At 37.0% G+C, this 24,738-nt stretch overlaps 1 protein-coding gene across 2 annotated transcripts in view; it reads right to left on the bottom strand.

The window, feature by feature from the left end:
• Positions 1-234: 234 nt before the first annotated feature.
• Positions 235-24,738, bottom strand: part of PDS5B (PDS5 cohesin associated factor B) — a gene marked incomplete at both ends in the record, with an annotated part of 92,667 nt that continues 68,163 nt past the window's right edge. Inside the window, 11 exons of one of the 2 annotated variants that reach the window (XM_082013903.1) lie at positions 235-270; positions 1,112-1,253; positions 4,116-4,217; positions 4,308-4,750; positions 9,824-9,923; positions 12,137-12,282; positions 14,836-14,898; positions 15,226-15,345; positions 16,150-16,282; positions 16,642-16,756; positions 21,198-21,402. In XM_082013903.1, the coding sequence (XP_081870029.1) occupies positions 235-270; positions 1,112-1,253; positions 4,116-4,217; positions 4,308-4,750; positions 9,824-9,923; positions 12,137-12,282; positions 14,836-14,898; positions 15,226-15,345; positions 16,150-16,282; positions 16,642-16,756; positions 21,198-21,402 (1,605 nt within the window). Of the gene's footprint in view, positions 271-1,111; positions 1,254-4,115; positions 4,218-4,307; positions 4,751-9,817; positions 9,924-12,136; positions 12,283-14,835; positions 14,899-15,225; positions 15,346-16,149; positions 16,283-16,641; positions 16,757-21,197; positions 21,403-24,738 lie in introns of both variants that reach the window. The other variant, XM_082013902.1, reaches the window with a different exon arrangement.

The raw sequence follows: 24,738 nt of genomic DNA on the forward strand, positions 1-24,738 counted from the left end.
ATGTCTACAAAGCCAGCGCACATTACACTTCACAAAAATCCACAGTTAATGATATCAACATGTGTGTGGCTAAAGCTTGTGACCTAGGGACTGCAAATGCAGGGGCAGTAAAACAAGTTTTGTCTTTTTCTCAGCAACCCCATTTGTGCACTAACAGCTTCATTCAGTCTCAAGCTTTATATTAAAAGCATTCTTCAAAGCTTTCACCTGGAAGGCTGATAACTACATGCTCAATCATCGCCTTTCCCTTTTGGAAGTTCTACGACGGACCTGTTTGGGGAAAAAGTATTTTAAATATTTTTACAGAAAAGTTTTGCAAAATTCAAGAATAAAAATATTTTATAATGGAAAAAATGCTTACTCTTGCAATAATGTTTCAGTAACTGTATACAGTGTTATTCATTACTCATTTTATCACAGGTACAAGTCTCAGTCAATGACCAGGACGTAACTTTGTTTGATGTTACTGAGCCTGCGTCCTTCAAGTATTCAAATATAATCTAGTTTCCTTTTTCAGAGTTTTCATACACTCAGATGCTCCAAAAATGTGTTCAAAAGCATGAAGGCATTCACATCTACATTTTTAGTATTACTACTAACTTTACTAACATATTTATATGAAATAAATATAAAAACAAACTTATTTTAACGTATTTGCATATGCTGGTAAGAGGAAGAAATTGGTTTAGCACTCTGCTCCAAGATGCCATACAGTTTGCAGTACTATTCTTTTTGTGTTCCTGTTTTGTATAATAGTAATGCTTCTTTATAATCTAGATGAGAAGAATGGGCATGAGTTACCTGGAAGAGCTAATCCCCGTGAATACTTTCATAATCCCATGAAGTACTACAAAACTCAGGCAGACAGACAACAAAAGCTATATAGAAGAGAAAATTTAGGATGCTTGACAAAAATTGACATTTTCTAAGAAATGCAGCTTCTCTGGGAAACTACAGCACAGCGCCACTACACAATGCTGGCAGTTGAGAATAACCTCATTCATTTTAAAGGAGGAAGGTTAAGTTCTAAGAACAGAAGTTATTCTCTGAACATCAATACACAGAGGACACCACCAAGACTCACAAAGAAAATCTCAGGCATTTCTCTTACATTTATTGTGGAAACTTCCTCTTCTTCCATTACTTCTTCCTGGGGAATGTCATCACTGACAGGTGAACTACTCTGAAATACATCCATCTCTTCACTAGATTCATTCTCTTTGCTGGCTGCTTGCTTGGAACGTCCTGCACGGCTATAATCAGAAGAAAAATAAAGATCAGTTTCACAGTATATGGATCTGGACATGTATAAATCATATGAGAGCAAACATTCTACTTTACAAGAACAGCAGCCTTAAAATGTCATGTTATGTAACACTTCTACCTTATATACCTATCTAGTTCATCCATACACGGAATAGAACTGGAACTAGGAGGGCGGACAAGAGCATTTGAAAACCAAATTCTGCCAGAAGAGAGGGCTAGGAGTACAAAATTGAACAATTTTTGCATCTACAGACAAGACAGATTTTTTTCTCTTCAGTGCCAGAATACAGGCCAAAGAAGGTCGACACAACAGTAACCAATGAAAAGGAAAAGCCAAACAGCCAGTGACTGAATACTTGGGGTTTTTTTTTTTTCCCCTTCTATTCAATTCCACTGATAGATGCATTCTACTTCCACAGTTTATATACAACAAAATTTGAATAACTGCATCTGTATTTTCAGACTTAGAAGAACCCATATTGCTTTTTATTAAATTAACACTATAACAAACTTAACTGCAAGTCTTCCAAGCTAGCTCATGCTAAGAGTTAGGGATAAGCAGAATAACAATACCTTAATCAGGATAATCAAGAACAATCAGTCAACAATATCTTAAATTGCCCTTGTTAGTCATGGGAGCTGAACCACAAGCAAAAAGCACCCATTTGCTTAAAATGCTTAAAATGAGAACTCTTCCTCAGCACACCTTAAAAAAAAAGCCAACTAGATACGCATCTAAAACTACACAGCTGCACTCACATTACCATTTTGGTTTGGGTCATTAGCACAGGTCAGAATCAAATCACTGAATCATCCTGCTTACTGCAGTTTGGTTTGATTCATGAAGTTGTCTTGGTGCACCCAAATTAGGTGACTTTATGGATTAAAAGTAAACCAGAAACTGTTCCAGGCAAACAACAAACACACTTCAACCCCAGTGGGGGCATATAGATCCAAAAGATGCTCTGAGAGCATCACACCACACATGTGGCAGGAATTTTCAGTCCTGAGAACCACACTAAAATCTGTACAAAATAAAATCTCTGAATTGCATATTATAATTATATACCATTGTTTATTATATATATATAATTTAATATTACATACAAGTACATGCTATAATTATACTATAGTGTGGCTTTCAGCACCAACCAACATGACATCTTTTGAGAAACAATACAAATTAGCCCAGCTCAAGCCTTCCATGGCTGATAGAAGCAACACAATTGGAAAAAAAAGCATAAGAATTAGTCACAAGCTAGGTTCATCCTTTCACACATTACAAAAATGAGCCAGTTCACATGCTCTACTTGGTAACCAAATCCGCTATCAGAAATAGGTTATACACCATCACCTTGTAGGTAAAACCACAAATTCTTATGCCAAATCCATCCCCAAGGAGATCACAAAGTTTTAAGCATTTGGATTAAATATATTCTATCTTGTGATACACAGTGCTGCTCTATCAACTCCCTTCAGTTAAAACTGCTATAGATATGTATGTAGAAAAGGGAGAAAGTGGACTACAATCCACTTTGAAGACTGAGGAATTACCACAGTCTTACCTTTTTCTTGCAGATTTATAAAAAGGACAGTCAAAATTCAGGTGGTCTGATCACAAACAATAAAAAATACACATAATATTTTTTTGGATGAAATCTGGAATAGACCCAACAACTGTGAACCCTGAACCAACTTACTTGGGCTCCTCATGCCAGGAACAATGTATGTACAAAATGAACAAGAGCTCTGCCTGTTAATCATGTGTACTGATACAGTTTACTTTCTGTTTAAAATGCAGTAAAGAACCACACTGAGTTCACCGATTTCACCAAGAAATTAATCAGAAGCTACTTAAGTATTTACTAAAGGGCATCTTTGACAAATGCCGCATAACACATCACCCAACAAGAACTTGTTGGCATGTCTTCTCTACATGGCAGTAGCAGCGACTTCTGTAGTAACTAAGACAGTGTTAGGTGGTTACAGAGTAAAGCAGCAGGAGAGGTCTGACCTGAGGTGGGGAAACAGAACACTGTAAAGGTTGGGATATTGTGTGTGGAAAATGCCAGAACACACGACCCAATGTGAAACTAGAATTTGAATTAGAGGGTACACGCTTCTTCAAGCAAAGATCTCTGGTATGGAAAAAACCCAAAACAACCACCAGCGGGCCAGTAAGTCCCGTCTACTTGTACACTTTTGCTTTACATATATTGCATATATATGTAGAGAAAAGGTAGAGATACCCATAGTTTCCTACAGTAGGCACAAGAAAATGAAGATAGCCACAGAATTTACCTTCATTTTGGAGCGTACTACACCTCAGAATTTTCAAGAGCTACTATCCTTCATAGATTGTAGCACATTTTATTCATTTGAAATGATTCAAGTGGATAATAAGAAGGCCACAAATTGGAAAGTAAGTGAACATTCATTTAAGAAGAAACAGAATAAACTTATTCTCCACAATACTGTTTCACCACAGTAACAATTTGATTCTTCCTCCCTCTGCAAAAAAAAACGGGAGCACTTTTCACGCCTTGAAGTCGTAATAAAGCCCTGTCTTCAAGGCCCTCATGTGCTTTATTGACTTTTCTCCTAGAAGAGCAAAGCTACATATATGCTACCTGAGCACATTAAAAACTTACTCGTAGCCTCTTGCTCTGGTTTGAGATGCTCTAGGAGAAGCAGCTAGGGAGAACATTTTAGAAATAACAATGACAATTTGTTTTCTTAACTGTCAATTTAAGTATTCTGAAATATTTTCAGTAGATGATTGTTTGGGGGCAGAGGCGCATATTTTTAATTTTCACTAAACACAAATTTAGAAAATATTCACCACTTACACTTTTTTTTGCTGTGATGGTGGTGTTTTTGATGGCCTTCCTCGTCCTTTCTGTGGCGTAGACTGTGCTGATTCAACTGTACTAGTTTCAGATGGTTCTGCTCTGTTTTGAGGAAGACCCAAATTGCAAAGTATCAAATTATAACTAATGTCCAAGGATAAAAAAGATGCAGCTAGAAGAAGATGGACTTACCTTTGCTGTGTTCTTTTCTGTGTCCTATTTTGCCTGCCTTTTGGTTTTTGTTCAATGTTTTCAGTTTGCCGTTCTTCCTCCTCCTCCTCCTCTTCTGCTGCAGCTGCTGGCGTTTGTTTTTTTTTGCTCCGTTTTGATGACTTTGCTACTGGTTCTTCCTTTGGTGTTCCCCCATTATTTGCTTTGGGAGGACGTCCTCTTCTCCCTTTCTTTGGTGGACTGTTCTGTTCATCCTCACTTTCTATTACATCTTCTTTTAGCCTTTTTTCCTCTTGCCATTGTGTTTCATCAGATTCGGAAACAACTGCAGGTCTCTTCCTTCCTCGCTGACTACCTCTAAGTTTTTGCTCTTGACCCAGTTTATTCAGATCATCTATGCTTAGTTTCTCTTCTGAATCTGTGATAGCTGCTTTCTTCCTTCCTCTAGGCTTCTCCATCTCTGACTGAAAAGGTAAATTTTCAAATTAAATTAAAAAAAATAAAAATCTTCAAATTAAAAAATTGAACTGCCATATTAAACTGTCACATACGCAAAAGCTACAGAAACTCTCCCTCAACAAGATAAAGAGTCTTCAAGTTACACAGATTGTCTGCCATATGCAATTCAAAATCCTTTGCAAAAGTATAAACACATACATATAAAACACCAGACAAGACAGAAAAAATATTTCAAAGGTGAACAGTTAAAACACTGAAGTGTGTAAGGTCTTCCTCATTTGTATCCTCAGCTGCGGCAAACACAATTGGCTAGAACATCCATAACTGTATTTTTATCAATAGGAAAAAATAAAGATCAGAGTATGGGAATTGTCAGCTTGTGGCTTCAGCTCTGTTGTGAGCTGCAGGGTGCTTATGACTGGCTTCCATGCTGGCAGTGGCAAGGGACTAATACAGAGACTCTGGGCAACCTGAATTTATCACTGAAGAACAGAAGCACAGGAATTAGTGGTAGCTGTCAAAACACTGCTATCAGAGCTGCACTAAGACTCAAAATTTGCTCTGTGCAGCAAAAAAACCACATCCAACCCTTTAAAGAACCATAGAATAGTTTGGGTTTGAAGGGACCTTTAAAGGTCATCTAGTCCAACCCCCCTGCAGTAAGCAGGGACATCTTCAACTAGAGAAGGTTGCTCAGAGCCACCTCCAACCTGATCTTGAAAGTTTCCAGGGATGGGGCATCTACCACCTCTCTGGGCAACCTGTGCCAGTGGCTCACCACCCTCATTGTGAAAGATTTCTTCCTTCTATATAGTCTAAGTCTACCCTCTTTTAGTTTAAAACCATTACCCCTTGTCCTATGGCAACAGGTCCTGCAAAAAGTCTGTCCCCATCTTTCTTACAAGCCCCCTTTGAGTACTGGAAGGCTGCAAGAAGGTCTCCCCAGGGCCTGCTCTTCTCCAGGCTGAACAACCCAACTCTCTCAGCCTGTCCTCACAGGAGAGGTGTTCCATCCCTCAGATCATTTCTGTGGCCCTCCTCTAGACCCGCTCCAACAGGTCCATGTCTTTCCTGTGCTGAGGGCTCCACAGCTGGATGCAGTAGGGTGCTCCAGGTGGGGTCTCAGCAGAGCAGAGGTGCAGAATCACCTCCCTCAACCTGCTGGCCACACTTCTTTGATGCAGCCCAGGATACAACTGGATTTCTGGGCTGTAAGCACACACTGCTGGCTCCTGTCCAGTTCTTCATCCACCAGTACCTCCAAGTCCTTCTCGGCAGGGCTGCTTTCAATCCCTTATTCCCCGGTCTGTACTGATACTGGGGACTGCCCCAACCCAGGTGCAGGACCTTGCAAAGTAAAGTGATCATGTCCCTGTACTCAGCACTGGTAAGGCTGCACCTCAAATACTGTGTTCAGTTTTGGGCCGCTCACTACAAGACAGACATGGAGTTTCTGGAGCATGTCCAGAGAAGGGCAACGAAGCTGGTGAGGGGTCTGGAGAACAAGTCTTATGAGGACCAGCTCAGGGAACTGGGGTTGTTTTGCCTGGAAAAAAGGAAGTTCATGGGAGACCTTACTGCTCTGTACAACTACCTGAAAGGAGGTTGTAGCAAGGTGGGTGTCGGTCTCTTTTCCCAAGTACCAAGAGATAGGACAAGAGGAAATGGCCTCAAGTTGTGCCAAAGGAGGTTTAGGTTGCGTATTAGGGAAAAATTCTTTACTGAAAGGGTTGTCAAGCATTGGAACAGGCTGCCCAGGGAAGTGTAGATGTGGTGCTTACGGACACAGTTTAGTGGTGGACTTGGCAGTGCTAGGTTAACAGTTGGACTCGATGATCTTAAAGGTCTTTTCCAACCCAAATGGTTCTGATTCTTTACCTCGCCATGCTCTAGTTCTCTAAAGTGCACAGTAAAGTGCCGTAAAAGAGTGCAAAGACTTCAACAAGCAGCTATTAGGGCCAGAAGGATTGCCCCAACCAACCCTTACCCCTGGATGAAAAAAGTTTGCCCACCTACCATTTCATGGAGACCATGACTATTTCATTTTGGACCATGAAATGGTCCAGAAGTTCAAATATTTACAGTATTTCACAGTTTCATACCAACGGTTATTTCAAACTAATGTTACTGTATTTCAACATATATAAACACTAATTTATTATTATTTGCCTCATTGCAATTTAATCTACGTAATTACAATTATGCCACTTAAAACCAGATTGTATGTGGGATTTTCTTCCTTCACATCTCCCTTGTGACTTGAAATAGAAGTCAGCTTACAAATACATGTCTCCACTTTAGCCATAAACTCTGGTCAAGAAAATGCAGAAAGAAAAACTAGAAAAGGTATGAGGGGAAAAAAAAAAGGAAAAGAAATTGATGGACAAAGAATCACGCTAGAAGGAAGTAAGAAAAAAATGTTTTAACAACAATGACATCTCCTGCCAGTTCATGATTTCAGTGACAAAACCATTGATCTAGATCAGTGACATCCTCGTTATTCCCTGTTCTGTTAGCTTTTGCAGTGGTTATGAACATCTATTATTGCAGCTGCTTTTACCACATAAGTAGTTGTAGCCAAGTTTCAAAGTAAAGTTTATCCTTCAGGTTAAACAGTATCCCACAACCTTAGAATGAACATGTTACTCTATGATGTAACCTGGACCAATATCCTGAATAGTGACATCTTTAAAACATGGACTTACCGGTCCCTGATTACAATTCTGCTTCTCAGTTAATGCTTACTATAATCTGCTGCTCAGCTCCAAAAAACCCCAAAATGAGTTCTGAATCAATACCTTAAGCAACTTGCCCACATATTCGAAGTGAAATGCAAATTCCCTCAAAAGTACTTGAAATACTAAACTGTATTTGCTTTATCACTTCACTTTGTCAGTTACCAATTCAACCTAATGCTTCTAAACAGGAATTGCATGCAAGCATCTGTTTGGACTTTCAGAGTTTTCAAGTTTTACAACTAAAGGGACATATCAATACAGGAAGCATCAGCAAGACAGGTTTAGGTTTTTTTGGCAAGAGACTCCTGATTCTTCTGGTTTTATTATAAGGCAGTTTGTTTTTCCCACAAGATATCACAGCGCAAGATGGTTATTTGCACTTCAAGACAAGGAAAAATTCAGGACATTTTTACTGTCAGTAGCTTATGTCCCAAGCAACCTAGAAAAATGCAGACTGACTGCCACTGGGAGAACAGAGAAATGTCAGAGACAGTCAAAAAAATAAAGCAGCAGTGATGTCAGATATAGGACATCTTTAATGCATTCTAGAAAATCCAGTTGTAACAAATCTGATCTTGTTTCTATTATTACTTTTTCATGCATATCCCAAATACTACAAAAATACTACAGACTGCCAACTGTTATTAAGCCACAAAGAATCAAAATTTACTAGCGGTATGTGAAATTCTTATTATTTGAACTGCTCTTAGAATTACAATACAATTATAATTTCCTTTAGTGGTTTATTTTCCTGTATTATTATACAGGTGTAAATACTGCTTGAGACAATATTTAGCCTGTATATAATTTCATTAATGTATTAAAGCACTACATCTGAGTTAGAGTCCAAACCAGTTTTGATACCCTCATTAGGAGCCATTAGCATTACTGAGCTACAGAAATACATAAATCCATCAGTAAGAATTAGTAAGCACAAGGCTACCACTTTCAAAGGCCTAACACTCTCAAATGCCTTGGTTGAGGTGGAAGAGGGGTGGAATATTTTCCGTTGGAAGGGACCTACAATGATCATCTAGTCCAACTGCCTGACTACTTCAGGGCTGACCAAAGTTAAAGCATGTTAAGGGCATTTTCCAAATGCCTCTTCAACACTGACAGGCTTGGTTAGTGGTCATTCACTAAAATCCTTGAGACAGAGACATGTAATTTCTCCTGAATGATCCTGACACTGTAAAAGAGCACAGCAATGACACCATTCTGCCACCCCTTGGGGTTCAATGTTCTCACAGGACAGTTCGTTTCTCTAACAGCACAGGCAATTTGCTTGTTAATCATTAAGACTATTTTACATCCTATAGGATTGTATTGGTCTATGTGTGTCAGTTAGCTAGCTCACTCTACCCCAAAAGCCTGTTGAAGACCATATTATGAACAGAGAGCTTTAAAATCATGCTGCAGCTGCTGCTTGTGATACCTGGCACTCAGAACCAAGCATTTTCCTTCACTGCAGTACAAGTTGCATGCAAGAAAACGGAATCCATATGGCTATTCAGATAACTCTTCCTTGAACTTCAGTGTCAAATCATTATCCCCGCTTGGTATTCTAGATCACCAGAGAACAAACAGTTGCTATTTCTTACAGGTGTTGAAAGGAAAACACAGCTGGCTGGAAAAGGACAACATGCCTTAGAACCAGCAATGGGACAATACAAAAAAAGGTGAAAATTATAATGCATCAACACTGAAATGAGATATTATCACTTTGATAGCTGTGAGAAAGAAACCATATAGTATACAGACTTTTACAACCTTAGAAGGCAATCTGAAATTTCAGATTAAACTGCTTCCCCAAAACTCCAGATTAGCTGATCATTCTTAAATTAATCCAATTTATTGTTCCAAAGCTATACTTCAATTAAACATCAAGAAACATAAAATAAAATTTCTACTGTATAGTGTGGAACAGAAGTCCAAGGAAGCTATCAACTTGAAGAATGCCCCAAATGTTGCATCAATGAATCCTGAGAATGAGACAAATTGTGGACTAACTCTCATCAACCTAGCTCTAGCAGAATCTACCCTGTCAATATTGTCAATATCCTGCAAATCATAACTGGCAATCTTGAAAGCTTACAGGAGTTGCCAGTATGATGCAAAGGTAAGTATGCATATAATGTACAGACAAATTGAGCCTTTTTTTCATTGCATTCTCATATCCAACTCTTAACACATTTTCCAGTAGTTTACAACATGAACTCAGATTCATATTTCAGCATATTTTCTTGAATGATATCAAGTACAACCACATTAATTTTTATTTTAAAATCCTGGTGACTTAAAATGAAACACCTGCCATGCAACCAAACAGCTCACCCTTACAAGATCAGAGTCGTCCCTTTTGTCAGTTTTCTTCCCTGGTAAGGGCGAAGCCAGTGTGAATTCTTCATTTTCACTGTGGTCCATTTCAGTACTGTCAAGCCTAGAATAAAGAAACATTTATAACACAGTGGGCAGTTACTTAAAAGATACTGAGAACAACAATCTTCAGAAGAAATCTATTCCTAAACCATGAATAATGAGGCAGAAAGAACCTTTCAGTCTGGCTACTACAGCCACCACGTATCACAAGGCAGAACACCTAAGTTTCAGTACAAAGGTGTCAAACATAAGTCGAGTTTTCTTTCTGGGAAAGAGAAGTAGCTTTTTGAAACAGAAGAGCCTGAGTTACAAGAGAACGGTGCGTTTGTATACATTTGCATACACTTTCACATCCCCATCAAAGATCCCCACAGAAAAAACAGCCAAAACCTACTTTCCTATGGTGAGGTTTAGGCAATAAAACAGCGGATTTAAATTTCAGAGACCAGTTCATAGCTCATCTTTCTGTTGTTATTTAGGGCAGCAATTTCATTTTTATTTCAGTTTCTACATATGTAAATGTGGACAATACTACCTCCTGCATATGTAAAACACTAAGATCCACAGATAAAAAAAGGTCATATACAAAAGTCAATACACAGAAGTCATTGCTTCATCTTCCCTGGGGGTAGGTAGAAGGAACATTTAAAAATGTTTTTTAATTAAAAGAAAGATGTTATGCACTGAAATGAAAAGTGGTATGCAAATACATAAACTCTTAACTCCCTGGCCCGGGCACTGCATAGACTGATAAAGACGTTCTCACCCCTACAAGTATAAAATCTTTAATAACTGTGATGTAATTGGAAGCTCAGTTTTTATACATTGTTTTAATATATACAGGCAAGCTTGCATCTGTTCAGTCAGACTGAATTGGTAATACCATGCATACTGAATCATTACCATCACTTCTACAGGACTTTTCTTCTTCTTTGGTATCTCCACTCAAAACTCTAATAATTTTAACTTAGGTGAACTGGGGAGATCATGAAGATGACAGAACACATTAAGCTGTGAGTGCAGCATTTTTTTAAAATGAACTGGATGTACAGCAGTATTGGTCTCAGATTCATTTCACTGGATATAAAGAAGGATCTAGATTACAACCTGTCTTTAGCTAATAATGTGTTTCATCATGTGAACCTGCATGGTGTGTAAGAAATAAGCCTTTCTGTGGACTTTCCACAGAGTTGAGAGGTATTTCTTGTAAAACACTGCACAACGTTTAAAATTAATACTATATATAAAGTAGTCACAGAAGTACCAAATGAGAAGTCTTATTTTCAAACATATGATTTCCTCACAGTTTTGAACTGATGTGAGAAAATGTATAGGGCGGGCAAGGCAATCGCTAACTGTCTATAAAAAATATTATTGATAATGCGACTTTCAGTTAAAAAATGAACACAAGAAGATACAGTAACTGATGAATAAACTAAAAAATTGACACAAAATAAGTTGGAATTTTTAAAGACAGATAACTAGAAGAAGACTTCTCTAGCATTACAGTATATTCTCCTCTCTATCAAAGGAGGAATCTGCAGTTAAACATTTTTGAATTTCAAAGTCCAGCAAAGCGCAGGACAAACTTATAGAGGAGGAAGTCATGCAAGATCACCACAACGGCCTACCGGTCCTCACTGTCTATGGCATTAACATTAGAGCAGGTGACAAGGTTCCTAGGAACTGCAGATGTGTGTATATGTATGCGTGTGTGTATACACATATATATGTGGGGGGTGTGTATATATATTAAAAAAACCCACAATACAAAACAAGCATATAAGGCTCTCCTTCCCTCCTACAGTCAACTCTGAATGTGATTGGATTTTTTTTTAATGCAAATTTATTTCTGGGGTTAAAAAGCCAAATTCACGGTTTCAGGTATACCAATGTGGTACTATAGCTTCAAAATAGAATCATAAAATCATAGCAGATTGGGTTGGAAGGGACCGTTAAAGGTCATCTCGTCCTACCCCCCTGCAATGAGCAGGGACATCTTCAACTAGAGCACGTTGCTCAGAGCCCCATCCAACCTGACCTTGAAAGTTTCCAGGGATGGGGCATCTACCACCTCTCTGGGCAACCTGTGCCAGTGGTTCACCACCCTCATTGTCAAGCATTTCTTCCTTATATCTAGTCTAAATCTACCCTCTTCTAGTTTAAAAACATAGAATTCTGCTTCTCACTTAGAAAACATTTTTTATTATTGAAATATTTAAGGTTTCCATGACAAATACTTGAAGTATCAAAGTTCCTTTGTTGTCTACCAACCTCCCTTTGATCCTTCCTGGAGAGCTTGGATTTGAACTGCTGCTGGCATTGCTTACAGTTTCCATTCGTGAAGATTTGGATTGAGACTGCTTGCCTGCTGACGAAAGAGGCTTATTAACTGCTCCAAGAACATTGGCTGCTTTGGGCTGAAACCAAAAATATATTTCCTTTATTTTAATCTACTTTTATATATTGGTAACATGTTCTATGGTTAAAATATTCACAGATTTCACTTTCTGCAATGAATATCTTAATTTTAACACAAACCTAAAAACATTTTCAGATGAAAATTACAACAGACACCAGAAAAAAGCTGACAAAGCTGTAATCAAGCAGCTAGCTGTCTATGGTATTCCCTCTACCCTTATATTCAGTCCTCTTCTCATTGGTATTATTGAGTGCTCACCTGACCTTGCAGTAAGCCATTTCAAGACTTTTTGTGCAGTTTGCTTTCTGCTGATTTAGCTGCCTGAACCAGCTCACCATTTGGATCAGGTAAGCATCTGTACTGGCAAAACAGAAATTGTAGTAGGACATCCCTTTCAGCAATGAAGCGATTAAACTGCCTTAGCTGTGATGGCAAACCACACTAGTTTCAACTGGGAATGAATGAGACCCTCAAAAATCAAATATTGTGGAGAAGATTCTGATGCTTCATGCACAGATTTAAAAATGTCAGGCTTTTAATAGGTTCCAAAATTTCCAGACACTGGTGAGCTTCAGGTTATTCATTTAAGTTGACTGTTTTCCAAACATGCCAAATTCCTCCAGCTTATAGTAACTTTTGAGAGAGTTGAAAGAGTTCAGTTACACCTAGAGAGAATACACCTTTATGCCATACACCCACGTGGAAAAATGTTGAATTAAAGACCATTCCCCACATTTCTCATTATCTAATATGATCCATCTTCTATTTCAATATTAGATTCTAAAGTTAGTGACAGCTAAAAAAAGTTCAACATGTACATCATAACAGCTTTGAGTGTTCCTTTTTCAGAGATATGCACCATGGATGTGATTATACTTTTTATAGACACAGGGAATTTTACACTTAAACCAAAGATTCACTCTGCACCAAGTACAAGAAAAACAGCGTATCTTTTCCAAAAATACAACTTGGGAGAACAAAATCATGTTTAAGAATTTACATCTATGAATTTAGAACTTAACATTAATCAATAAGCAAATACAGAAAGAGCTCAAAATCAGAGAGATGTTCAAATTCACACTGGATTGGACTTCCTAAGGAGGGACTAACACTAACAGGGCCCACACTAACAGTTCCTCCCTTCCCACAGAACCTCAAAGACTTGCTGCCCTCAGATGCTGTTCCCTACTTATATCCACTCAAGCTAGTCTTCCACTCCTAAAAATAAGACTCCCTATACCAACTTTCATTTCACATTGCTCTCACGATGGTGAAGCAACTGAAAATTTTTCGTGGTCAAATACACCTCTGTTGTTTGTTACAAAATTTCAGAACAACAGAAAAAAGGAGCTAGAGTACCTGGCGCTACAAATCTAAAATAATATAAAAGCTACCTTTGGATTCAAAAGAATTACAGAATTTCAATTAGGATATATGAGAGATATGGAGGTACTGCGGAGTCCAGCAACGGGCCACTAAGGTGAAGAAGGGACTGAGGCATTTCTTGTGAGGAAAGTCAGAGAGCAGGGGCTTTGGACTAGGAGACCTCCAGAGGTCCCTTCCAACCTCAAACATTCTGTGGTTCTGTGATTTTTTGTGATAGCATAAACCATGTTTCTTGTTTAATATTGCCACAGTACACCTAATATATTAAGTTTGGGACAAACTAGCAGAGTGTTTTAAGTTCTTTCATCCAGTTTTTGACATAATATAGACTACTTCTCATTTTCAAATGCGCAATACAGTGGTGATATATTCCAATCAATAAATGTTGGCTTTCAGCTTCTAACCAAAAAGACACTCCTGTATGTCTGCACTTTTTTGTAACTTGCTTTCCACCTCTATTAGTAAGTTACTAGCTCGCAGCTAATGCTTCATTAGCAAAGTTCAGGGTAATGAAGATGCTGTACTTTTATTTCTTTTACAAGGTAGCAAATGAATGTTCTGCTGTAATCTAGAACAAGACACATTAATCCAGATGAAAACCAGAATTTGTCTTTTCCTTTACTAGATTTTGAATTTTATTCTAAAGAGTACTTGGGTTTAGTTTTAGTGAAGGAAGAACATTGCCATTCAATATTTACAAAGAACAAATTAATATAACCACAGAACAGTTATCTTGTAAGATACTGTAAAACAGTATTCAGCTTTGACAAATATTATGTGATTTTAAAAATAATGTCACTTCATATGCAATATTGTAATCTTCTGCAGGGAAAAAAAAGAAAAGAACCATTTTGTTAACTGGGCAAATATGGGGTTGGGATTTTTTTGGACTCTCTCCTTCTCAAAACAACAGGCTTTGCCTACTGCTACCACCAACCCAGCATAGACAGCAGCTGGTTTTTTCCCCTTCTACTATCTCTTTCTCTCTAATGGTTTACTAACCTTTGGTATATAAACACTTTGGGCCGAAACAATCTATCTTCTTAAACTTGAAATATTTCATTAACTACATATTAGTTTTCTTGAAAACAAAACACTAAAACAAAAAAGCCCCAAAACCTCAAACGCAGCACCAAAACCCCCAGAACCCCTCCACCATACATACCTTTCCAGGAGTGAAAAAAGACTTCATTTCCGGAGGAAGATAATTTTTGGTGTTACTGAAATTCTGTAAGGGGCGTGGGTGAGGGGAGAACACAGAGCAGAATAAAAATCACAGCACTAATAAACAAACAAGCTATATATATTTTGGAGGTGGTCCTGAAAGATTTTCTTTACATGGTTTATGCTTTTGAAATTTTAAACCTGAACAACAATATTGGGGGTGGGGGGGTGGAAATAAGTGTGTGTATACATAACAAATATATACATTTTTCAACTACATTATAATAGGGAGAAAGCTGAAGTTATAAGAACTACTAAATAAAAAAAACATGAATTACAACTAACAATGATTTAGACTTATCTCAAGAAAAATTAAATGCCAAGGTTATACCTTGTCAGGTTGAGTAAAATATCTGGCTGGAAGTACAGGGTCTTTAGGGGATTCCAAACTGTATGTTGTACTCTTTGACATAATGATATTCATTGCTACATCACAGACTGTGTACAGTTTCTGTAAATAATAAAATTTAAAAAAAACCAAACACCACTTTAGAAGTTCATCAGAAATCTTGACAAAAGACAGTATATCTTTAGAGCACAGGACTACAAGAACTCACAGTTTAAAAAGCAATCATCTTAAAATTTAACATTAGACTGCATCTTAAACAGTGTTATTGCAGGGTACTAAAATATAGCAGCAAAAGACAAAAGCACTGTAGGCCCAGCAGTCGACAGCTTTTATGATCTTTCTACGCTTAAGAATAGTGTATATGCCATGGTTTCAAAAACAAAGCTAAAAAAAAAATTTTTAAAAAAAAATCTCATCTCTGTTGGAGAAGCAGAAAAGCGACAAATCTGTACATTATGTGATGCAAAAACCTCAACAACAAGATCAGGGTTTGATACATTCACTACACAATATGCACTGGAGACATTTAATGCATGTATTTTTCTTCCTACACTAAGCTTACTCTTGCACTTCTAAATGAAATATTATGAAGCACTTTAGTGGATGATTTAAACAGTAAAAATTAGTTTATATATATTTAAAGTTAGCATTTAATAATCTTACTGAGACAGAAACAGAAGGATTGCAAACTATTACAAGTTCCTTGCAAATGTGCAAGATCTACTGAAGCACAAGAAAATAAAGCTCTCATCTAAACTACAATAGTCATTACAGTACACAAAGTATCATCTCCCACATAAAATTCTATTGAAAGACATTTTAATGCTGGTGTGTAAACAAAAAGCAACTAATTTGCAGAAGCAGGCCAGAATTAAATGCAATTTCCAATCAAAAAGTATGACCTACTTCATTCATTTTTGGATCATCTGGTCCTTGAGCATCCTTAGTCTGTTTGATATTTTCTACCATTTTTCTGATAAATGCGTGACTGTTATTTTCATTTTTAGCCATCAATATTTCCAGTATGAACCACAGGCACCTGAAGGAGAAATGCAGTACTCCTCAAATACAAATGCAAAAGAAATTCTTTTAAAATGCACATTTGAGAAAGTGATTTACTCTAGGTTTTACTAGTATTATGAATTTGAACCAGTTTTAAGTCTGGGAAACCAATTCTTTAGGAAAAAAGAAATGAAGGTAGGATGAGCAGAAGGTGAAAGTTCCCCTGTAAGATATCACAGAGCACTGAAAAAAAGCGTATCTACTAATTCTCACAATATTTTATCATTATGTGCACTGGACCGTATATCAGGGTATCACAACAAATTAAAACTTCTTAGAATAAAGTTAGATTGTTTTAACCACAGAAATAACATTATTAGAAGTAGTCTTTCTTACTCTTTAATGTCCTTGAGTTGTTCAATGTCCTGGACTTTGACATAATCTGGGTCATGAGCTAGCAGATGGATAGTATAAGGAACAACATACTCTGGTAGAAGTGACAACAGTTTCTCTGAAAAGCAGAAGAAGGATGCATCAGAAGACTACATACCAACAAATATGCTTTTCTACTCCAGAGGAATTAGCAAAATTTAAAGTCAGCATACATTAAGATAAAGTCTATACTATGCACATGTGGGCCTATAATTTCTTTATAATGTTGCATCTCACTGTTGGTGTGCAGATGTTTCATGCATGCAAAAATTAAGATTTTAAGTAAGTATCTCTCACTCAGGGCTGTGTATTTTCTAGCTACCTTGAGAATACAGCTACAGTCACCTGTTACGCCCAATCCTTCCCTCAGTTCAAAGCCTGTATTCTGAAAGACTTGAAAACCAGAAGTGAGGACAAATCACAAAATCCATGTTAACTGCAAGATGCAAGGCTAGCACAATTGCAGAATATGCTATTATTCTTTCTTTGGACATTGCAGTGTACAGCTTTGCTGTCAACAGAAAAGAAACAAGTGCCCTTTGCAGAGGCTTTGCAGTCAAATTGCCACAATATTCTCCAAACCCACGCCTACCTTATCAGTTTAAGGAATGGATAGGAGGTAACATGAAGGTTATAACATAGTGGACCGAGTTAAAAAGGCTCAATCCCGCTTGAACAGAGCAGCACAACTGAACTATGACATTCAAAGCATTGAAAACTTTTTCTAGCATCCTCTGAGACCTTTAAGTAGTCCTAAGCAAGGACTGCAGGAGAATGTCTTTCCTACATCACGACAGTCAGATGGCCTATTTTCCTTTGGGATTCAAAAAGTAAGGATTGTTACCAAAGGCCCCCTCAAAGTTGTGATCACTAAATATACATTCCATAAGGTGACAAAAATCCCTGAACTAACCAACACTATGGAGAGTGAACTTCAGCACCTCAAAAGTTTCATGATGACAATCAGAATGAAAGAGGTCATATCCCACAGGGCAAGGACAATCAAAAGACAAGTTGTACAACAAAAGTCAAGAAGCATTTTGCAGAAAACACCCACACTGCGTTCTTTAGCCTAATGGCCGAGAGGAACTGGAGGATGTACAGCACACCTAAGTTATTAAACCTGTACCCTGTACAACAGGCAGGATCATAGGCAAGGAAGGCATGCTAGTATTCTATGCATATTACTATTGTAAAATCATCTGATTTTGAGTGCTTGTGGCAAATGCAAAGTCTCTGTATTAACATGCCTATGGATAAACACTTGAACGTACATATGAAAGAAGGAGGGAAGTTCCTGGCTCTGCTTTTGGAAAAAAAAAAAAACACAACAAAAAACCCCCAAAAACCAAACACATTTTGAGCTAGTGAGTAGTCATGAAAGACATGACCAAGTCTGGAAAATCTTCTTTCAGTAAGCTTTTAACTATCCCGTATTACATTATGAATAAGAAGTCCAAACATCTGTAAATCATTATGTATAATAATATTTGAAAACTATTTTAAAATACATTAGAACACTGACATTTCTATCTCCAATATATGTATTCATTTGAGATGTGCTTGACAAATACTGTGGACATCAAATAAAATACATCATTGTTGTAGATTTCACAAGATTAACTAAATAATTGCCATGCAGAAGTAAAGTCTTAATCTATCCCATTCTTGAGGGTCTGCAGAAATAGGGATAATGCACAGCCTACATGAAATACTGGATTCATCCATAATAGCAAGGAAAGCATTCACAATTAATAAAGGCCCACAGAAGATAGTGCTGTCAAGTTCCAAGGGCACACCTTTAGACAGCCATTGCAGTTTATGTAGTTAATTATCAAGAGTAATATCTCTACTACATAGACTGTAAGCCATCATAAGGTTTGAGAGAAAAAATAAAAATCACCCTATATCTTGCTATTTCAAGTTATGTAATTGAAATCCAGTGTACTCTGCAAAGCAGTTTTTAATGCGTTTCAACTGACATCCCATTACTAACTTTAAAAACATCCTTCACTACTTCAAGTGTTGTCCTGTATTTTAGCCATCAGCTGTTTGTGTAACTATATAAAAAAATAAGGAGGGGACACCCAAGAAAAAAAGAACCTAATTATGATTGCAGAACAGTAGCAAAATTGGCTTGGTTTAGACATGTCCCAGGCAAAACGACCCACTATTATCTGTATTAATTAGCACCTTCAATAGAATGCTCATCAAGAGCATGAACTCAGTGTTTCATTAACTTCTTTCCTTGTACAATTTCTAATATAACTACAGTAGTAATTCCAACGTGGTCTGGAAAACAAAGCAAAGCAGACACAGTCAAAACTGAAAAAGGACAAATATTGATACATAACATATTTAACCCCTGTCATGACAAATTATAGTAGTTACACACTCTTTCCTCATCTCTGAGGAAGAAAGACACAACCTGAAAGGTGGGGTGGCTTTACAGACGTGAACTAACAGCACTTGGAATTAGAATGTGCCAAAACCCCTCACTGACAGGCCTTTATGAGCACTTAGGAAAGACACTTCTTTAAAAAAATTAATCTTTACTCTTATAATTTTTCCACTTACTGACTTGCAAGTAAAAGCCCAGCCTTAGAAAGCAAAGACACCAAGTCTCCACCCAGATGGAACTAGTAACAGATACACAGTCAAAATAAGTCTCTTTTTGAGTAGCCTCTACTCTGAATAATATTTAGGGAATTTAAGAGGCCTGAGAGTAATTCTTGCCAGCCTGTAGAAGCTCAGTGTGACAGAAAGAGGCATTCTACTGTCTGGTACAGGCCTTAGGAAGTTTTCCTCAGGCAAGGTATATAGAAGTTAACCATCTTTTCAACAAATGCTGGAATCCTCCCAAGATATCTGAAAAATATCCTCCTTACCTGTACCAAGTAAAAAAAAAATACTGCAAATTCACACATTTATAGATTCAGAAAAGATGCAGATTCTCAACTCTAGGTTTTTTGTGGAAGCTTTTCAAAGGAGATACTATGCTCGTTACTACCCCAAGAGCCAGCAGGGAGGATGACAGAGACACATATACATTTAAATAGTATGATCTTACTAGATCAGCTGTACTACTGCAATAATGATTTTTTAAGATGTAAACAGTTCAAGACATTTTATTTGCTAAAAGCTTTAACTAGTAAATCTGAATGTCAAGGTTAACATCGTAATACTCAAAAATCCTGCAATCCAGACTCCTCACAGATTATAGTATGTATCAAATCAATGGCATCACTAAAGGTAAGTCTTTCAGCGAGGGAAAAAAAAAAGTCATCAGGCACACTTTGAGATCCTGCTGGATAAAAAGTATCACACACAACTAGGCTCCTCTTCATTTCTTCTACAGATTTGTTAATAGTAACTTTGCAGCATCTATCTTAATACAGTTAGGAATCAGTAATTACTTTTAATCATATAAGAATTCTTATACTTTTCTCCTACATAACTAAAAAGAGTTTTCTACTTTCAAGGGGGATAATCTTAGGATGACTTAAAGGCTTTTGGCTCAATGGATTTTTCTTTTTTACATATTATCAAAGAGGAAGAAAAAGCACTGTTCTTTTTTCTTTTTTAAAATCTAATTAACAATATACGAAAGGATTTCTCCACAGACTTATTCTCTAATCAAAGTCTAAGGGGACTAAGGCACACACAGTCTGACATGGCTAATATAATGTGTGTGATTCATAAATGCAGAGTGAAATCAGTTATCTGAGAACATCTATGAGATCAGAATCACAAACAGGTCTATCCTAAGGCAAGATGAAAAAGTCCCCTTCATTTCAAAGGCCAAACCACCAGTAATTTTTCAAAGAAAGGAAACCTTCAGAAACTCTTATTTCAAAATGTCCATAGCTCTTTGTAAAGGTCTACTTTTTCCTATGACCATATACCAATGTTGTCACACTGTGTATGTGTGTAGCTTTGAGTAAGTCAAAAGGGGAAAGAACTGATTTTATAAAAGAAAAAAAGCTAACATTAGTCCATAAATAACTTCCAAAGCATTCCCATGATCAGACTGCTGTCACTGGGAAGAAAGAATTACATAAACTCATCCTGAAGTGCCTACAAATAAAGCCCTTGGCCAGCGTAAGACAAGGTAAGATGCTACTCAACATAGCAGCTCAAAGACAGTCAATTTAGTACAGCGTTTATGTCATTAGAGCTGTGTATTATTAATTACTGAAATAAAATTAATCATTGTCACTTACAAAATAACTTACCATTAAGTTCAAATAGTACATATAACTGCCTTACATATTAACTTCACTTCAATATACTTAGGCATAAACATCTGCACAGCTTTTAACAAAATTGAAAGATCTCAGAAATGCCTGTTAAAAAACTCAAAAGAAAATCTGGACTCTATTTTCAGTTTTCATTAGATACCTTTTAAGTGAAATTTACAGTCATTCTATGTATAAAAACAGAAAACCATCAGTATTTTCACAGTCTACTCACATTTGAACTATAGCACTTGTACCAAAAAGCAACTTCTATTCTCTTACCACTAACTGCTGCATGTTGCTTCAGATACTCCCTTCTGACATTTATGTTCTTCACAAGGCACTGCCTAGCATGAGCTCTTCTCTCTTTCACTGGATCTTTTGCACACAGTGCACAAATAGCCATATATTCTAGTGGCAGCCGTAGTCTAGAAAGGCCTTTGTGAAGTTTCTGAGCAAATATTTGTCTCACTTGGTAACATTCATCCTATTAAAAAAAAAAAAGGCAAAACCAAAAAATATAACAGTAAACTTTTCTAAAAATAATATACACTGAAATAAAACATGGAAGTAAATATGCCAAAATCCATTTCAGACCTTGCATAGGTCTGAAACATAAACTATAAACTACAGAAACATGGGAATTGTGCAAATATTTTTAAATGCCAATTCAGAGCAATTAAACTGAATTAATCAGTTGAAGCTTCCCTTAAGATCAGGAAAAGAATTAAGGTTCAGAAACTGTACAGCAAGGTATTACACTCAGGACTCAAGGCCAGCTTTAGCATAGTATTGAGGCATGGAGTTAATCAATTTGTTTCCAATAGGGCCACTTGCTTTGTGGTGCTGCAAGTAACCACTGTGTTGATTTTACTACTGTTATTTCACAAATTTCCATCAAGCAATTAATATTAGAAACTGAATAAAATTCAACAGAATGACCAGATAAGATAAGGACAAACACTTCAGAGAGTACCAAGCATTTCCGTTGTACTGAAACAACCTATTCACCTATGAACTATGACTGACCAGAGACAGGAATAACCTGTGTCTAACAGTTGCCAAAAAACATGAAGTAAAATAATACAAAGGTGGCAAATGTCTTTCTACAATTTATTAAGCAACGTATTTCCAGAAAAGATATGAACTTTAAAATTCTCTGTACGAAAATAACCTACATACTTTAAGACACCGATCAATATACCACAAACGGTTTACCAACACAGGCAAGGGAAGGTTAACAGAAGCAGGTGTGGAAAACAGTTACAAGAAAATATACAGAAAAACATATGGTAAACAAAGTCACTAAAACAGCTTGGCATATTTAACCTGCCAAAAAATGTCAAGAGGGAAGTTTTGTTATCTCTAAATATAAAGAAAAAAACATGAACAAGAATAAACAGCTATTTTAGTCAAATGACAGTTTTAAAACAAGAAAGAATTGAAGAGGGTTTCCAGCTATCAGTCAACAGAGGTGCAGAGACAAACCTAGCCACTGGTAACTGGTGATTCTGCTTAATTCAAAAGTAGCATCAAAGAGATCATGTATTAGATAAGACAAGCCTCCCTCTCCTCCCACCCAAAATTTAAATGCAGAAGAAATTCATCAAGCCCCATTTTCCCTTCTGTGCTTCAAGCCATAATCTTCCTCTGTGGACTGAAACCCTGAAGTGCCTGCTGTAGCTGGAGTTGAAGCAACTCGACACTACAAACCCAAACTATGAGGCCTACTCAAAATCTATTGTCTCTTTGTAGCAAACTGACCCCCCAGCAGAGAGATAAGATGTAGCCCACTTCTGCTCAAGTAACAAGATCTAAGTCTAAAGCCTTTGGAAAGCTTAGAAGAGACCTGTGCCTAGTTGGCATACTAAGAAGGAAGCATGTTCTCCTTGACTCAGAGGACAAAGAAGGTATAGTTCATTGTTACCAATGGTGCTGTGTGGTACAAATTGGAATTATTCTTATTTATCTTTTAATATTGAGAATAATTTTAAATTCAGTTCAGTTACACTAGTTCACTGAGAGGAAGGGGACCAAACTCAACCAAGTTTTACATTTTTTGTAGCATACAACTAAACCCACACATTAGCCCCATTTCACATATCTACATCTCTGAATTTAATGCCAATTCATCAGAAATTAACCATTTAAAAATATTATTAAAAAAGTATTGCAAAGCAGATTTGATTCTTGAAAATGGACAAGGACTTGCTTAAACAATTAAAACACACTCAGAGTTGACAAAGGAAACTAAAAAAAAAAAAGCCAAAGCTTTTTCAAACAGATGAAACTTAAGCAATCTAAAATATTTATTCTAAATACAATTAAAATCACATTTTCCACAAAGCTTAGCTTATTATCTTAAATCTCATTTTAAATCCTGTTAAACACTGAAATACTTAACAGTATACTCAGTTATTTTCTACTGTATTTCCACATGAAGCTCTACTGACATCAAAATTTGTTCTGCAGATCAAAGAACTTAACAGCTGGTGAGCTTACAGGTTTGGCCAACCACATACATAACTTACTTTAAAATTACTAAAAAACATTACATACATTTAATCATTATAAAGTCTCTGTTTACCAGTGCAACCTTAATATAGCACTTGGCAACAACATTTAATTAGGTATTCCATGCTCTGATCATTCCACATTACAGTCTCAGAGAAAAAAAAATAGCTAGCACAGAACCATAGCAGAACCTGTGCAACCATTACAAACCTTAAAAGTTAAGCTTTTCCTTTTGTTTAGTCTGCTTCCTGGTCTGTCCACTTAAAGAAAATTTGCTGTAATTAAATTATGTAATACTAGAGTTGGCCTTGACATCACTTGAACATCCTAATTTGTCGCTAGACTTGATAGTGTTAAGAAGGAATAAACTTTTATAATAGTGTCTACCACAAAGAAATGGATTCTAATACAAAACATTCTAAGCATAAATATACATATGCATATGTACATGTGCAGATTTCTAAAAACAAATTTACTAGTGGTTTCCATAGGAGATTAATACAGTACCACTTCGAAGTGCAAAAGTTACTGAAACTGTTACAGTTAATCTGCATCTGAGGATCTGAACTGAATAGCCTAGCAGAGAGAGGAAACTACACAAAACCTCAAGAAGGTCTAGAAAAGTGATTCCTAAGTATTCAAAAATCTATTAGAAGCTGCAGAGAAAAGTAAAGGCAGAATTCCTATCCTGACAGAGCTTACAATCTAAATTCTAGCAAACAAGAAGGTCACAAAAGGCAAAGAAATATCAATAAACAGGGAAGAAAAAAGTGACAAAAGTGATACTGTAGCAGAACAGATACTCCTGGAAGTTATGTCAAGGCATATGGATGACAGGGAGGCGATTACAGACAGCCAACATGGCTTGACAAAGGACAAATGCCTGACTAATCTGGTGGCCTTTTACAACGGAGTGACTGCATAGGTGGGTAAGGGAAGTGCAACTGATGTCATCTACCTGGACTTCTGTAAGGCCTTTGACACAGTCCCACTAAACATTCTTGTCTCTAAATTGGAGAGAGATGGGAGATGGGTTTCATAGGTGGTCTACTCAACAGATAAGAAATTGGCTGGATGGCCACATCCAAAGAACTGCAGTCAACAGCTCAACGTCCAAAAGGAGATCAGTAACAAGCAGTGTCCCTCAGGGGTCAATACTGGGATCAGTACTTTCAATATCTTTACTAAAGACACTGACAGCAGGACTGAGTACACCCCTCAGCAATTCTGTGTATGACACAGTGATGCAGTTTATACACTAGAGGGATGGGATGCCATCCAGAGGGACCCTAACAGGCTTGAGGAGTGG

The sequence above is a fragment of the Phaethon aethereus genome (assembly GCF_964289735.1).
Source record: "Phaethon aethereus genome assembly, chromosome: 1".
Lineage (NCBI taxonomy): Eukaryota > Metazoa > Chordata > Aves > Phaethontiformes > Phaethontidae > Phaethon > Phaethon aethereus.